This window comes from Hibiscus syriacus, unplaced genomic scaffold (assembly GCF_006381635.1).
Source record: "Hibiscus syriacus cultivar Baekdansim isolate YM2019G1 unplaced genomic scaffold, ASM638163v2 tig00116997_pilon, whole genome shotgun sequence".
Classification (NCBI taxonomy): Eukaryota; Viridiplantae; Streptophyta; class Magnoliopsida; order Malvales; family Malvaceae; genus Hibiscus; species Hibiscus syriacus.
In genome coordinates this window covers 1,992,264-2,005,171 of record NW_024063513.1, presented here as the reverse complement: position 1 = coordinate 2,005,171, position 12,908 = coordinate 1,992,264, and the positions used below count along the sequence as shown (strand labels likewise).

Here is a 12,908-nt window from a genome sequence, read left to right as displayed (position 1 = left end):
TAATCCGTTTGGAAATGATGATGATACAGAGCAGGCATTTAGTGAACAAGAGAATACTGGAATCAACTTTGATCCCTAAATTTTTCTAGAATTTTTAGGAATTTAGGAGTTTTTTGAAATTTTATGGAATTTAAGGTTTTGTTTTTGGAATTTTAATAATTTCATAGGTTTTTTATGAAAATAACTTTTCGAATGCTGACTTATGTTATGTATATTATGTTTATAGAATTATGTCAAAAAATCTAATTTGGCATAGTGGTTAAGTATTAACCTTTATTTCAAAAGGTTATGGGTTTAAATCCCTTTATATGCATTATTTACTAATTTTTCTCAAATAAAACTACGTCGTTTTGAGGCTTTTTTAAGCACCAACACAGTCATGCCAAAACGACGTCGTTTTGGTGAGAGAGCCACGTCAGCAACGTCACAGCGTGGATGTGCCATGTCATCGTGCCGTTACGCCATTAACGGCGGAGTGGCATAGTTGCAGTTAAACTTAAACGTTAGTGTTAGAATTGACATAATTGAAACGTTACTGCATAAACGAGCCCGAGCCTAAAGGTGAGTGATATTTGACATAGATTACCCTAATTTAATTGGGATTTAAATTCGATGGCATCTGAAAGTTAAAAAAATGAAAATTTAGATGCAATTTTTAATGCATACATTTTATTAATATAATTATGAATTTTTCCATTCTATTTTAAAAAATAAAATTTTATAATATTAATGTGGTTGAATAATATTTTTAAACAAATTATGTACAATATAAATGCGTCAAATAGTAGTTTAAGTTCATATTTATTTACCGTCGATCCACTAACCTTCTACTAATTTTTATAGAAGGATGAAACTGTAATTAACTAATATTTGATTCAAAGTTTGATCTATACATATTGAATAATTTATATACTAGGGATGCTTATTGAGCGAGTCGATCCCTAGTTGGGCTGTGCTCGACTCGTTCTCGTTAAAAAAATTTGTTGCTCGACTCGACTCGTTGCTCGTTAAGCTCGTTAAAATTTTGCTTGACTCGTTGCTCATTAAGGTCGTTACTTGTTGAGCTCGATGCTCATTGCTCGCCTCGTTGTACGTTAAGTTCATCGAAACTTTTACCTTATTTTTTTAACTATAGGTAAAATCTATTAATACTATATATAAATTAATATAAAAATAAATTAATAAATTTAACTAAAAATTTTATCAAAAGAATGTATGAAGTAATTTTAAGGTTTAAACTCGAAAGTAACAATCCACAGATACATCAAAATAATAAATAAGGATCATTTTTTGAGTCTATGAAATAATTTTTTAAGATAATTACTAAAAAAAATTATATAAAAAATTATCGAGTTGCTTGCGAACTAATCGAGTCAAGTTGGACTTTGCTCGACTCAACTCTTTAAGGTATCAAGTCAAGTCAACCCGAGTCGAATTTTTACAGAGCTTTGACCGAGTCGAGTTTGAACTGCTCACGAGATGCTCAACTCATTGAGCACCCCTATTATGTACCATTAATAAAGAAGCCAGAAATATGAAAGATGTTGGTTCCATATGAAGCCATTCATGTAATATCCCAAAATTTTGCTAGTGACCAAAACACAAATTTTGAAAGTTCAGTGGTCAGAGTATAAATTTAGAAAAGTCCATGGACTAAAAATATAATTTTTAAAAGTTATATATTTTGGCCACAAATCAATAGTTTGTCTTGAAATAATTGTTTTCGTGTGAATCGAAATTTTGATTTGGAATTTGTATTAAAAGCTCCAATGTAGTAAAGTTCGATAAGAATTCGGATAATCAGATCGAACCGAAATTACACGAAATTTGAAGTATGATAGAAAAAGGTTGGAAACATTATATCCATAATTTATAACATTTAAATTTAACATAAATCAATGGAGTTAAGGTTGATTTTTGAAGTTAAGTCGAAATTGGGGAAAATTAGTGACTAAATAGTACCTTTTGAAATTTGAAAGGGAAAAGGTGGAAAGTGAATTTTTATTTGTTCATTTTTATTTTGAATATTTAATTGGAAGATATTTTGGTGGCATGATGGAAATTATTAAAGATTTTAAAGGATAAAGTTGGAATTTCCTATTAAATGAATTTTAAATTCCTAATTAAATTGTAAGGTGACATGTATTAAAGAAAGGTGAAGAGAATCATGAAAACTATTAGCCATTTTTCCTTCAAGCTATCGTGAACATCCATGGTTGAAGAGGTAAGATTTTCAAAAATTTTAAGCTTATTCAATTGATTTTTGGATTAAGATATTAGATAGAGAATTCTCTATCATTTGGTATAAAAAATTCATGGAAATCATGTTTAGATGTTGAGATTCATGAATTGGGTGGTTGAAGAACATGTTGGATTTTGAGGATTTAATGAAAGATTAATATGTATTTGATGTTGGAGATTCATTCTAAGGCATGTGTGATGATCAAAACTATGTGTAAAGCTTTGTAGTGAATTCGGTCAAATTAGGGTTTTAAGAGATGGTTGGGTTTTGATTTAATTTGACGTTGTAACGATTAGAATAACATAATTTTGATGCAAAGAAGTTAAATTCATGCTTAAGGTTGAATGAAAATTAAGCCCTAGAAGACTTGGATTATTCGGCCATAGGGAAATAAATTAGGGGAAAATGTTGAAAAAATTCATATGGCTTAGAATTGATATTAGAAGTGTTCTATGTGTTTTGGAGATCAACTTGGAGCAATTTGGAAGCTTGAATTGGAAAAAAAAGCTAGTTTACAAGTTATGAGAATTGTAGGACATTATTGAATAAATGTGCAAATTGATGTACTCAATGTTTATTTATAATGATTATATGCTGGAATTTTAATTTAGGAAGTTGTTTGGAACCAAATTGCAAATTTGGTAAAAGTCAAGGGTGGAATTCTAAAAGTCCTAGAAGTTTAGGGACTTGTTTGTAAGTTTGAAAATGCGTTGATATTATTTTGAACAAGACATTATGATGCTTTCATTTTTATTAGTATGCTGATTTTTAAGTTTAAATATGGAGTTGGCACATCGAATTTCAAGTTTATAAAGTGGATGGTTGAATTTGAAAAGTCTAAGAAAGTTTAGGGTGAAATTGCAAGCTTTTGAATGTTAAAGTATAATTTGAGTATTTTATTGAGGTGTTGGAAATTAAAGTTAGAGTGTTGAAATTTATGTTAGAATGTGAAATTGGATCCTTTTAGAAATTGGGTAAGTTTGGTGGTCAATTTGGAAAGTTTGGAGGGTTTAAAGGTAATTATGCAATTGTAAATGTACTAGATTGATTATGTTGATTCGATGCTGGAATTTTCATTATTGAATTTGAAGTGAGCAAAGAGTAAAAGATCATTTCGAATGAAATTGAAAAGTTGTGATGAATTCTAAAAGAATTCATAATTTGTGGTTAAAAGTGCAAAGTTAAAAATGTTATGGGAAATTTTAATGAATTTGGGTAAAAATAGACTTGAATGGTCAACTTGAAGTATTAAGGTCGACTTGAAATAGAAGTATTTTCTGATGTGTCCATTCCGGATTGACCGAATTGGTACGGAAGTTGTAACATGGGAAAACCACAGAAAACACAACTTATTTGAATAACCCGGTGACCTACCAATTGTAGAAGTAGGATCTTTGGCAAGCAATAAGCACTTAAATAATACAATTCGAGTGTACCATCTTCTTTCTCATTTCGAGGAAAAAGGTGCGGGAGGAAAAGAAAACAACGGAGGGATCAGAAAGGCCATCATTGGGGCAAACGATGCAATAGCTTCGGTTAGAGCAAAGCCCAAAATGGCATAACCAAATAATTGTTTAGCCAATGATGGATTTCGCGCCACGGAATGGATCAAAGAACTGAATACGTTTCCAATACCGACAGCAGCTCCCGCTGAAGCAATTGTAGCAGCTCCGGCACCCATTGATTTTGCACCTTCTAACATCTCGGGTTGAGAATTCTCGTCACGCTTTTTTTTCATTCACTATTTTCTTTTCTTTTTTTTTTTATGGATTCCTTGTCGATTCTTCCCCTCGTTCCTTTTTTCTTGGGCTTGGAATGCTTTTCATTCTTTTCGATCTTGTACCCACGGTGCGGTACACTGAACACCAACCCAATAATATATGATTTGAATTACTAATTTGGTGTAAATGATGCTCATTTAGATTATGTGCTTAAATTCAAGATTAAACAATATTAAAGCTAAGGAGAAGCTTAATGATGCAATGTAAATTTCTAGGGAATGTAGCAAGCTAAGGACACTAGGTGAATGCATTTAATTTGTATTTATGTTATCGAACAAACATTGGCTTGCGATGAGCCAATGAAAGAGTTATTATGATAAGAAGTGACTCCTAATGTTATGTGAATTGTGATTCAAACCTATATGTTCAATTGGTAAGCTAGTAGAATTAGTAAATAAGCTAAGGATGTAAATTAGTGAAATATGCTCAAACTTATGACTTGAACAATAAGTTTAGAAAATCACCATAAATTCTACATAAATGGTTAGAGGATGAATCTTATACCGTTGGATTCATTTATCAATCTAATTTTGTCTAAAACAAAAACACATATACTAATTTCGAGAAGTATACAAAAAGATGTGAATTTTTAATCGACGATAGGTCAGAAAATAGGGTAGCAGATTATGCTCAAAACAGCTTATGTAAGTTAGCTTTGAAAATTTATTATAAATTGTACAAATTGAAATAGGGGTGCCTTATATGGTTAGATTTGTATTCGAGCTTAGTTTTCAATGGTATAAACGAAAGTAGTTTAATACAAAATAATATTTCTTTAAAGATAGTGCAAACTGTTAGAGTAGTAAATTATGATAAATTTTGTAATCGAAACAACCGAAAGCGAATGATTAAACCTAAAACTTAGTGAGCCTTATAATTTGACTTATAAATAAAGTGTCAAAATTAATAAGTGTGGAGTATTTATTCACTTATGCTGATCAAGGAAGACTTGCGATAAGTCAACCTCGAATACTTTATTTTTAAAAGAAAAATTTGAATTGAATCATAGAATATTTCCATGACAATTACTGAAATGTTTATGATTTATTTTGGGTATGTATTATTTAATATATTTCATATAATATTTTCTGAAAAGATGTTTGAAGGAATTTTCTTCTATAATTTTAAAGAATGATCTGAATATTTTTATTAATGGAATATTTACTTGATGATCGTAGAAAAATTACTTGAATTATTTTGGTATGAAATTCCCCAAGATATGTTTTTTATAATGATAAGTTGAAATAAATTTTGATATGAAATGTGAATATTGAATGAATAAAATATAATATGGAAGCCCATTGTATGTTGTATTGAGAGTCGTAGGTACAATTGATATGCCATGAGGTGGAGTGATTATGATTACGTATGTGGTACCTTCAGGTTAATTATGTCTGACATTGTGGGTGCAAATGAAATGATTGCACTTGGAGTGCATATTATGTTATGATTCTGACGATTTAGCAATGAAGTGCTTATTGCACACACTCGTTTAACTCATGTATCTTGCATTCTCATAAATATACATTAGAATAAGAATATAAAAATTAGCGATAAATTCGAAAAGAAAGTATGAATATGAAAATAAGTTCTGAATTAGAAAGTGAATTATGAAATTTGAAAATAACGATTATGAAAAGAAATATGGAATTTCTCAAATATATCTGAAATAAAAAATTATGACATAATTATTATGTCAGTTATTGGTTATCATGATTTTGACAAAATCATGAAATGATGATTTTCTGACGAGAAAAGAAAATGACTTGAATAAATAGATTTGACATTTTATTATCATGATTTTTATAAACATGTGAGATATTGGTTTTAACAGATTTTATGGATGAAGAAATAATTGGTTAAAATCTGTTTGTGAATATCGGAAGTTCTTTTTATTAATTAAGGAATATATTGTTTTGATTTTATTAAGTTGAAATATTTTTCCTATATCATTTCAGTTACATTTAATGTCTCACTAAATATATACATAGTGTGTGATGATTTTTACGCGTAGGTAAAGAAGAGCAAACAAAGTAAGGAGTTGAGCTTAGCATCAATCAACCAAGAGTAATTACATGTATCAATAATGACATCCTTTTATTTTAATTTCCTAGATGACATGTATGCGAATAAGATATACCTGCGATATATAGCTATGAATATAAATATGAATCTAAGATATTTGATTTAGAAAAAATATATATTTTATCAAGAAATATTTTAAATTAGATGATTATCAACAACTTATGTTAGGATAGAAAACATTATAGAACTATCTAGTTGATGCCTAAAACTATTATTGGTTTGGGTGTTCTAAATTTTATATTGTGATTTTACGTGACTAATTTATTATATTGAAAGGGTTAAATTTGATAAGTTAAAAAAACAAATTTGTACCGGTTTTTCAACTATAAAATGTCTATAAATACTATGTGACATCTTTAACTCGTATTCGGGTATGGGTTAAGGATGTTACAATTCAAGTAACAAGTATCATGTGAAAGAAATTTTTGAAGTCCCGTCTATATCAGAGTATACTTCATTAGGAGATTCATGCATTAATTATTAAATGTATGAAAATAAATCAATAAGTGTGCAGCGTACAGTATTTAAATTTTAAAGACAACATTAACAAAACAAGCAATACTAAATTATGAATATGAATTGGATAACAGACATGAAAATATTAGTTAATAAAAAAATAAAATTCTCCCTTAAATTCCCTACTTTGATTTTCAAATATAAATTAATTATTAAAAATGTTTAACTTCAGAATATAGATATACATGAAAATTATTTTGCGTTTCAGTGCTTTGCTGGGATTTGTTGCTTTTTTATTGTTGTGTTATGGGGATGATACAATTTATATCATTGCTATTATTTTAAATGAGACAGATTTTAATTTAATTCGTATAGATATTTTCCCAAGGCATTATTGAAGATCACTTTAAACCTTATCTCGCCGTGTTTTATTTACATCGGAGATCCTAAAATAAAATTTTTCAAAACTGTAGATGTTAGACTTTTTTAAAATTTACTAAAAAATTACATAAATCAATTAAATTAAATATTTTCTGTTTTACGATCAATATAATCAAATTTAAATTATACGACTCTCTCGTTGATATTATAATGTATTTTAGTCTGTAAAAAGTTTAATAATTTCATTGAGACTCACCTTAAAAAATTTGGAAGCTTTCTACAAAAATACACTTCAATGAACATACGTGTAATTAAAAAACTGATTTAATAAATCAAATCAGATCAAATTATAATGTAAATCTATATTTTTAGAGCCGGAATCGAACTTATATAGGATATAGATATGTTGAAGAGTCGACTTGTCTATAGTTTTACTGAGACCGGGTATAGGGATATTTTTGTAAAAGAAGAATAAAAAAATGAGATATTTTTAGAAATGTGGCTTTGATAGTTATGTTTTATCACTGATTGGTTTATTTGGGACTAGGAAAATGGCTTGCTTTTCATTAGATCGTGGAAAGTGTCTGCAAGTGCTTGTTGGATCACAGTCTTCTGGAGGTGTCCGGACCAGGAATCAACATTGATTGAGGGAATCACTGTCAGCAAGAAACAGGACAAAGGGAAGCCAAAAAACTTTGCTAGCTAGCTTCCGTCAAACTGGTATTACATGTATTGATCGACGTAGGAGGATATATGATTGAGGTACATGGCTATATGTAGCACAAAACTCGGCTGCTTTTGTCACCGTCCGTATGTATATGCATCAAAACCTGGCTTACATGCATGATGCTTACTGGTTATTTACAGTCATTTTGCACTTGGATTTGTTCTGAATTATGGGAGGAAAACTAGAATGTATATGACTGGACGGAGCGAAAAGTGCTTGGGGGATAATTTATCATGTGCCCACCACAGACCCCATTTTGCAATTTGCTACGGTTGGTTGAGCTTTTGTCTATTTCTACATCAACAAGGCAGCAACTTGACCTGAAATCTAGACTCTTCTTCTTAACAATACGTTTGGAGTGGACTAGTCTATTTTTTTAATCTGTTAATTGATTTAGTTGATGAGCCACAGCCTTGTTGCTTCGAACAACTGAACTACGTTCAACCAGCTGATCTGAAGTTTAGTGACAGCTTTTTCGGCAAAAACTAAAACAAATGGATGCAGTTGTCGTGGCAAGCTACGCGTTTGCCGGGAGTCAAACTCGGATCATTGCTTGGAAGGCAATTATCCTAACCATTGGACTACAAACGGTTGTTGTAATTTTATTATATTGTACTTACATTATTTATTTAAGAATTATGACCATGTTTTTCCGTATTTGAAAAATGAACCACTCTTTTTACAATTTCTCGACAACTTAAAGCAAACGACAACGATAAACTATCAATTTGGAACATTTGACTTAGAGACTGTATATAAAGGGTTAAAAAAACTGTAAATAAGGGGATATTCTACAATTCTTCTTTGAGTAGGGAGAGAAAAATTTATTTTTTTAATAATGGTAATTTAATTTCATTAATGAAAACAAAGAAATCAATTGGTATTACAATGCACCTAACATTGAAAAAAATGGGGATCATAGTAAAAAAAACTCTTACAAAAATAAAAATTAAGTTCAAAGATATGAAGAAAAACGAAATCTTCTATTGAGAATGACAACTAACATCAAAAGAATCCAGTAATCTTAAGTAAAACTCATTTTTTTAATAATTTGGGGTAAGTACAAGGTAATATCTGTTCAAAGATAACTCATTGTCTATGCTGAACGAGATGCTTTACAAAATGATAAAGGAGTGGTGTGTGAACCAAATTATCTGGCAGACTGCTCCACTATACAATTCTTATTATATCAGCAAACAACCTTTTACCAAATAGGGGATCTGACTATCCTTGACTACCGACAAACCAATAAAAAAATGCCGTTTGTATGAGCAACAAAAAGACAACAAAGGTATGCAAAAAAAAACGTACCAAAAGCCATAAGAATTGTGCCACAGGAGCATAGAGAAACGTGTCACAAAGACATATTATTATTCAAAAAAAATTAAAACAAATGACATAACATAAGAAATAACTAATAATTACCGACGGTGGGCAACCAATATTATGATTAGTGTAGTCGTCGGCTAAACAAAATTCAAAGGAAAACAAGAAAGTGGCTCAAAAATATTGAAAGAGGGAATAATTTATAGTTGCTTTAACAAGCCAACCTATATAATCATTCAATGAAAATTTCTGTCACTTTTCCATCACTTCGACCAGTTTAACTAAATAATAAAAATTCGAGGTAAAAGAAGGTGAGAAAAAGTTTATGGGTTAAAATGAACTTTTTTTTAAAAAAAAATTAAGGGTCAAAAATATTATTAGACCAAAACAAGTTTAGTGGTTAATGACTTTAGCATAGCTAATCCAACTAGTATTAGTGAGATTTATATTATACTAATCAGCCAATCAAATGCTCGAAACATAAACTTAAAAAATTGTACACTTGATTAAAATATAAAGCTAGTTTGTCACATTGCTTCTTGTTCATGTTGACCTTACCTATCAACATTGTGGTAGACATAAGGTGTACTATACTCTATACATTTAGGCCAACCTCCCCCGTGGCTGACAATTAAAAAATGGCATTCGGAGCTCCCAACTAGCTTAGCTTCTAAATATGTTTTAGTTTGATAGATAACTACTTTGTGTGATACACAATAAATCTTTAAAATATATCCTCTGGTTTTATATATTGTCACCCCTTCCTTCTCAAGTATTCTCCATTTCCACCAAACTATGTAAAACGACTTGGCAGCAGAGGCTCTCCCAAGACCTAGTTTTTGCCTCTTTATATATGTTTGAGTTGGCCTTGAGAGAGTGTACATCGATCGAAAAAGAGCCCGAAATAGGGGTTGGCATTGAGTGAAAATTAGAGAATCATTGGAGATGGCAGCTTCGATTGTTAGAATTCTTATGCTTATAGCTTGTTTATGGTTTCCGGCATCAGTAGAGTGCATGGTTCGGCACTACAAGTTCAATGTAAGCTCAATTTTATTTGCTGAATGGTACATATTTCAGGTCTAAAGTCTTGTCTTGTCAGTAGTGTACACCGATGTTTTGTAAAAATGTGCAGGTGGTGTTGAAAAATACAACAAGATTGTGCTCAACCAAGCCGATTGTCACCGTCAACGGACGCTACCCTGGCCCTACTTTAGTTGCTAGAGAGGATGACATCATTCTTGTCAAAGCGGTTAACCATGTCAAATACAATGTCTCCATCGACTGGTAATAATTCTTAATTCCCCATCATTGATCAGGTTCTTAGGATCATTAGCTTTTTCCATGGATTCTGATTTTGGTTGCAGGCATGGAATTAGGCAAATACGTACAGGTTGGGCAGATGGGCCGGCATATATAACACAGTGCCCGATTCAACCAGGTCAGAGCTACGTTTACAACTTCACATTGACCGGCCAAAGAGGCACCCTTTGGTGGCACACTCATATTCTATGGCTGAGAGCCACCGTCCACGGTGCAATCGTTATCTAGCCCAAGCGTGGTGTTCCTATCCTTTCCCTAAACCCCACAAGGAAGAGATCGTTATCTTAGGTAATTAGGCACGATAAGAAGCAGTGATAGTGTTACTTTTCATAAATAAAACTATTTCTTTTCTTTTCTTGAAGGTGAATGGTGGAAATCAGATGTTGAAGCCGTCATTAATGAAGCTTTGAAATCTGGTTTAGCCCCAAATGTCTCTGATGCGCACACCATCAATGGCCACCCTGGATCTAGCCCAAGCTGCTCTTCAAAGGGTAAAAGCAAAATTAAAGAACTATGTACCACGAGATTTGCAAATTAAACCAACACCTCAAGCTGAACCGTGCGTTATATTTCATTCAATTTGCAGGAGGCTATAAATTGGCAGTTAAACCTGGGAAGACATACATGCTTCGAATCGTCAATGCTTCGAAACCTTTTAAGACAGACACCATTGTCATATCCCCAGGGCAGACCACAAATGTCCTCTTAACAACAAACAGTCGTGCCGGGAAGTACTTGGTTGTCGCCTCGCCTTTCATGGATGCATCCATTGCGGTAGACAATGTAACCGCCACGGCTACATTATATTACTCCGGTTCTCTTACCAGTACGGCCACTACTCTAGTGTCACCCCCTCCTAAAAACGCTACCTCAGTAGCAACAAGCTTTACGAATGCACTTCGGAGCTTGAACTCTAAGCAATATCTTGCTAATGTCCCTTTGAAGATCGACCATTCCCTTCTCTTCACCGTCGGCCTCGGCATCAACCCTTGTCCTACATGTGTCAATGGAAGCCGTGTCGTAGCTTCTATCAACAATGTTTCGTTTGTTATGCCGAAAACGGCTCTACTTCAAGCCCATTTCTTCAACATTAATGCGGTTTTCACAAGTGATTTCCCTGGAAATCCTCCTGTCCCATTTAACTACACGAGCACACAACTAACAAACTTGGCGACCAAACGAGGGACGAAACTATACAGATTGGGTTATAACGACACTGTGCAGCTGGTGTTGTAAGATACTGGGATGATTACTCCAGAGAACCACCCTCTTCATTTGCATGGATTCAATTTCTTTGAGGTTGGAAGGGGAGTGGGGAATTTTTGACCCCAAAAAGGACCCTAAAAACTTCAATCTCGTTGACACTGTTGAGAGGAACACAATTGGAGTCCCACCAGGTGGGTGGACTGCTATGAGATTCAGGGCAGATAATCCGGGTAGGGAAAGTCAAGTGGTTTGATTTTTCAAGTGGAAAAAAAAGGCCTTCGTAATTTGTTTGTTCTCTTGCAGGGGTTTGGTTCATGCATTGCCATCTGGAAGTGCATACGACTTGCGGGCTTAAAATGGCATTTGTTATGGATAATGGCAAAGGACCAAATGAATCTCTTTTACCACCACCCAGTGACCTCCCCAAGTGATAGAAAGTAGCTTCAAAGAAACAAAGGAAATGGAAATTATATAGAGCGGCTGAAAGCTAAATCATTGCAAATAAGAATTCTCTTTTAGCAAATTCTACTCCAAATCTCCAATGTCAATAAAAGACATTTGAAAATCCTCTTCTTCTTCTTCATTTGCCCTACATGTTTGAGCTATTGGGTAGAGCAGGTGTGGAAAATTTAGAGGTTTCAAATGTTATTTGTATTTTACAAATTCTGTTTGAAATGAAGATGAAGTGTTACCATTTTTTTCTTTTGATATTCTACTGGTCTCAATGTTTGAATTTGGGTTCTAAGACTTAGGGATAGCTCTCAAACCTCAAGCCCATTAAAGGGAATGTCGGCCGCTCTCTACTAACTACAAAATGTTTTTATGCTTTTTAATTAAAATAATAAATATTTCTTTGAAAAAAACTATCCACATTTCTATATCATGATAAACCGCATACCTCTATTACTTATTTTTCAAACAAATATATTATTTTAATGCCAATTTTGATTAAAAAATTATTTTAATATTATTCTCATAATATTACATATATGAACATCATATTTGTTTTTAATCTACAAAACCGAATTTTTCTTCGATATATTTTTCTCGTGCTCCTCTGGTCTTCCAAGTCACGTTTGGGCACACGGTTCAATGAAAATTAAGGATGCGATGCGGATCCAAACAAAAAATAAAAAAAAATTCCTTTTAGTTTAATTAAACATCTAAACTTGAATATCTATTTGAAATGATGCTACAATTTGATTTTTCTAATTTAATTTAATATTTATTTTTTCTTTGAATTATAAATTTTAACTTAACTTCTTAATTCCACCATCCTGCACCTCCTAAAGTATTGTTCCAGAGCCAAAATCCGCAGGTGACATGAATTTTAGTTATTGTAGTTGTGGGTCGGAGGCCTCGTTTAATGACTCACTCTTTTCTA

At 32.2% G+C, this 12,908-nt stretch overlaps 1 protein-coding gene and 1 pseudogene across 1 annotated transcript; one reads left to right on the top strand and one right to left on the bottom strand.

Annotated features, from left to right (window-relative positions):
* Positions 1 to 3,674: 3,674 nt before the first annotated feature.
* LOC120193843 (ATP synthase subunit 9, mitochondrial) lies at positions 3,675 to 4,081 on the bottom strand. The gene has a single exon (XM_039196272.1). The coding sequence runs from the start codon at positions 3,978 to 3,980 to the stop codon at positions 3,690 to 3,692; it is 291 nt and encodes a 96-aa protein (XP_039052203.1). The 5' UTR covers positions 3,981 to 4,081; the 3' UTR covers positions 3,675 to 3,689.
* Positions 4,082 to 9,933: 5,852 nt separating this feature from the next.
* Positions 9,934 to 11,955, top strand: LOC120193992 (annotated as a pseudogene).
* The last annotated feature ends 953 nt before the right edge of the window (positions 11,956 to 12,908 follow it).